At 51.6% G+C, this 3,626-nt stretch overlaps 2 protein-coding genes across 4 annotated transcripts in view; both read right to left on the bottom strand.

The window, feature by feature from the left end:
* Positions 1-320: 320 nt before the first annotated feature.
* On the bottom strand, positions 321-1,729 carry LOC133644094 (keratin-associated protein 5-1-like). Its single transcript, XM_062038417.1, has 3 exons — positions 1,706-1,729; positions 1,022-1,317; positions 321-989 (listed from the first exon to the last, which is right to left on the bottom strand). The coding sequence occupies exons 1-3, from the start codon at positions 1,727-1,729 to the stop codon at positions 332-334; spliced, it is 978 nt and encodes a 325-aa protein (XP_061894401.1). The 3' UTR covers positions 321-331.
* A 343-nt stretch (positions 1,730-2,072) lies between these two features.
* fam20b (FAM20B glycosaminoglycan xylosylkinase) overlaps positions 2,073-3,626 on the bottom strand; it is a 36,124-nt gene continuing 34,570 nt past the window's right edge. For 2 of the 3 annotated variants that reach the window (XM_062038791.1, XM_062038790.1), the window contains exons 7-10: positions 2,861-3,052; positions 2,737-2,796; positions 2,459-2,667; positions 2,073-2,298 (exon numbers count right to left, since the gene is read on the bottom strand). In XM_062038791.1, coding sequence (XP_061894775.1) covers positions 2,219-2,298; positions 2,459-2,667; positions 2,737-2,796; positions 2,861-3,052 — 541 coding nt within the window. In that variant the 3' untranslated portion in view covers positions 2,073-2,218. Of the gene's footprint in view, positions 2,310-2,342; positions 2,668-2,736; positions 2,797-2,860; positions 3,053-3,626 lie in introns of all 3 variants that reach the window. The other variant, XR_009824761.1, reaches the window with a different exon arrangement.

The following is a 3,626-nucleotide window of genomic DNA, read 5'->3' as shown; positions in this document are numbered from 1 at the left end:
ACTCCTGATGTCCCACACTTGTGTGTGCAGTGTGAACACACTCGTGATGTCCCACACTTGTGTGTGCAGTGTGAACACACTCCTGATGTCCCACACTTGTGTGTGCAGTGTGAACACACCCTGATGTCCCACACTTGTGTGTGCAGTGTGAACACACTCCTGATGTTCCACACTTGTGTGTGCAGTGTGAACACACTCCTGATGTTCCACATTTGGGGAAGGAAATCAAATGAAAAACAAAATGAGTGAAATATTATCTTATTTTTTAATATGGAAGATAAATTCCACCCATGACCCCCCCACCCCCCACCCCACCCCCTTTTTATTTTGTTCAAGTCTGCGATGTCAGTAGCTTTCTTGATAAAGGGCACACACAAACACACACTTTTCCACACACAGACCCACACTCTTCCACACACAGACCCACACTCTTCCACACACACACACCCACACTTTTCCACACACAGATCCACGCTTTTCTACACACAGACCCACGCACACACACCCACACTTTTCCACACACAGATCCACACTTTTCCCACACACAGACCCACACTTTTCTACACACAGATTGACACTCTTCCACACACAGACCCACACTTTTCCACACACAGACCCACACTTTTCCATACACAGACCCACACTCTTCCACACACACACACACACACACACACACACACACACACACACCCACACTTTTCCACACACAGACCCACACTTTTCCATACACAGACCCACACTCTTCCACACACACACACACACACACACCCACACTCTTCCACACACAGACCCACACTCTTCCACACACAGACCCACACTCTTCCACACACACCCACACTTTTCCACACACAGATCCACACTTTTCCCACACACAGACCCACACTTTTCTACACACAGATTGACACTCTTCCACACACAGACCCACACTTTTCCACACACAGACCCACACTTTTCCATACACAGACCCACACTCTTCCACACACACACACACACACACACACACACACACACACACACACACCCACACTTTTCCACACACAGACCCACACTTTTCCATACACAGACCCACACTCTTCCACACACACACACACACACACACCCACACTCTTCCACACACAGACCCACACTCTTCCACACACACACCCACACTTTTCCACACACAGACCCACACTTTTCTACACACAGATTGACACTCTTCCACACACAGACCCACACTTTTACACACACAGACCCACACTTTTCCACACACAGACCCACACTCTTCCACACACAGATCCACACTTTTCTACACACAGACCCACACTCTTCCACACTTTTCTACACACAGACCCACACTCTTCCACACACGCCCACACTATTCCACACTTTTCTACACACAGACCCACACTCTTCCACACACGCCCACCCTATTCCACACTCTTCCACACACAGACCCACACTTTTTCACACACAGACCCACACTCTTCTACACTTCCACACACAGACCCACACTCTTCCACACTTCCACCCACACAGACCCACACTCTTCCACACACACCCACACACACACACACATTTTTTCACACACACACACACACACACACACACACACACACACACACACACACACACACACACACACACACACACACACACCCACACACACACACACACACACACACACACACACACACACAGACCCACACTCTTCCACACACAGACCCACTCTTCCACACAGACCCACACTCATCCACACACACACCCACACTCTTCCACACACCACACCCACACTTTTCCACACACACACCCACACTCTTCCACACACACACACCCACACCCACACACACACTCCCACACTACTCCTACAAACACACACCCACACTCTCCCACACACACACACACACTCTTCCACACACACCCACACTCTTCCACACACACCCACACTCTTCCACACACACACACACACACACACCCACACTCTTCCACACACACACACACACACACACTCTTCCACACACACACACACACACACCCACACTCTTCCACACACACACACACACCCACACTCTTACACACACACACACAGACCCCCCCCCCCACACACACACACACACACATAGATACACAAAGACCCCCACACACACACACACACAGACCCACACTTCCACACAGGTACTAGTAAGACAAGTGTGTGTTACTAGAGTTCAGTACGTACACTCGCCTGCTTTGATGCGTGGACTCAAAATGAAAACCACTTCAGAAGGCAAGTGAGGTCCAAAGATGGCAAATTGAGAATAGGAAGTGCCTCCATCCTTCTCTCTGGTCCCAAGGTGGAAGTTGTCCACAGGAAGTGTGCATGAAAGGTGGAAGTTGTCCACAGGAAGTGTGCATGAAGGGAAACATCATCCAGTAGTCGTTAGTTCCACCCTGTAGATCCGTCTTGTAGCGTCATGTGATTAAGGGTGTGGCGGGTTCATACGGTCTTCTATCAGCGTGTTGTCGGGTCCTTGCGCCTCCATGCACTGCTTGACCGTGGCCATGACGACCGTGAGGCGGCGGTCCAGGGCGGCGAGGTGCGGCTCTGCCAGCACGGGATAGATGGGGTCGAACGCCAGCGCTCGCTGCAGGGCGGAGCTCAGAGCCCCGCCCCTCAGCAGGTTCAGCCTATTCCAGGTGGACACGCGGATCCTGGCGAGAGGAAATGAGACGACATGTGGGGAGAGGTGGCGGATGACAGAAATGGAGGCGGAGACTCACATGCAACACTGGTAGAGCGGCACCAAGATGCTTCGCTCGTCCATGGCGGCGTTCCCGAAGCTGCCCAGGGGAGACATGGAGAGCACTCACACATCAACACGGCCACTCAGCGATAGCCACTCACCTCTTGGCGTTGTCCATAGTGATGAGCATGCTGGCGCCACCGTCGTCCTGGAAACTCTCGTAGTGGTGGCGGTCGGCGTTCCCGATGAGGTAATCAAATATGGCCGTGTCCATGACGTCCAGCAGCCGCGGCCCCGCGTCATACGGGGGCGTTTTCTTCACCGCCTCGCAGTAGGCCTCGTCGTACTCCCACCTGGAGGTTTGTCAACACCAGATGACGTATCCCCTCTGACATACTCTATATTGACTAAAGTATTTGGCCACCCATCCAAATGAGGAGAATCAGGTGTCCTAATCACAGGTGTATCAAATCAAGCATGGAGACCGTTTATACAAACATTTGTGAAAGAATGGGCCGCTCTCAGTGATTTCCAGCATGGAACTGTCATAGGATGCCACCTGTGCAACAAATCCAGTCATGGATTTGCCATCTGATGGACGAGCCTGGGTTTGGAGGTTGCCAGGGGAACGCTACATTTCGGACTGCATTGTGCCGAGTGTGAAATTTGGTGGAGGAGGAATTATGGTGTGGGGTTGTTTTTTGGGAGTTGGGCTTGGCCCCTTAGTTCCAGTGAAAGGAACTTTGAATGCTCCAGGACACCAAAACATTTTGGACAATTCCATGCTCCCAACCTTGTGGGAACAGTTTGAAGCGAGCCCCTTCGTCTTCCAACATGACTGTGCACCAGTGCACAAAGCAAGGTCCATAAACACATGGATGACAGAGTCTGGTGTGGATGAACTTGACTGCCCTGCACAGAGTCCTG

This window comes from Entelurus aequoreus, linkage group LG27 (assembly GCF_033978785.1).
Source record: "Entelurus aequoreus isolate RoL-2023_Sb linkage group LG27, RoL_Eaeq_v1.1, whole genome shotgun sequence".
Classification (NCBI taxonomy): domain Eukaryota; kingdom Metazoa; phylum Chordata; class Actinopteri; order Syngnathiformes; family Syngnathidae; genus Entelurus; species Entelurus aequoreus.
The sequence above is the reverse complement of the archived record's forward strand: the minus strand, read 5'-3'. Positions and strand labels throughout refer to the sequence as shown.

What these genes read in the sequence shown, in the direction of transcription:
- LOC133644094 (XM_062038417.1), bottom strand. Translation starts at nt 1,729, where the DNA reads ATGAGTGTGGGTCTGTGTGGAAGA. An exon ending in GTGTGGGTCTGTGTGGAAGA is followed by an intron (nt 1,318 to 1,705) that starts GTGGGTCTGTGT and finishes GTCTGTGTGTAG; the next exon opens with AAAAGTGTGGAAGAGTGTGG. An exon ending in CTGTGTGTGGAAAAGTGTGG is followed by an intron (nt 990 to 1,021) that starts GTGTGTGTGTGT and finishes GTGTGTGTGTGT; the next exon opens with GTGTGTGTGTGTGGAAGAGT.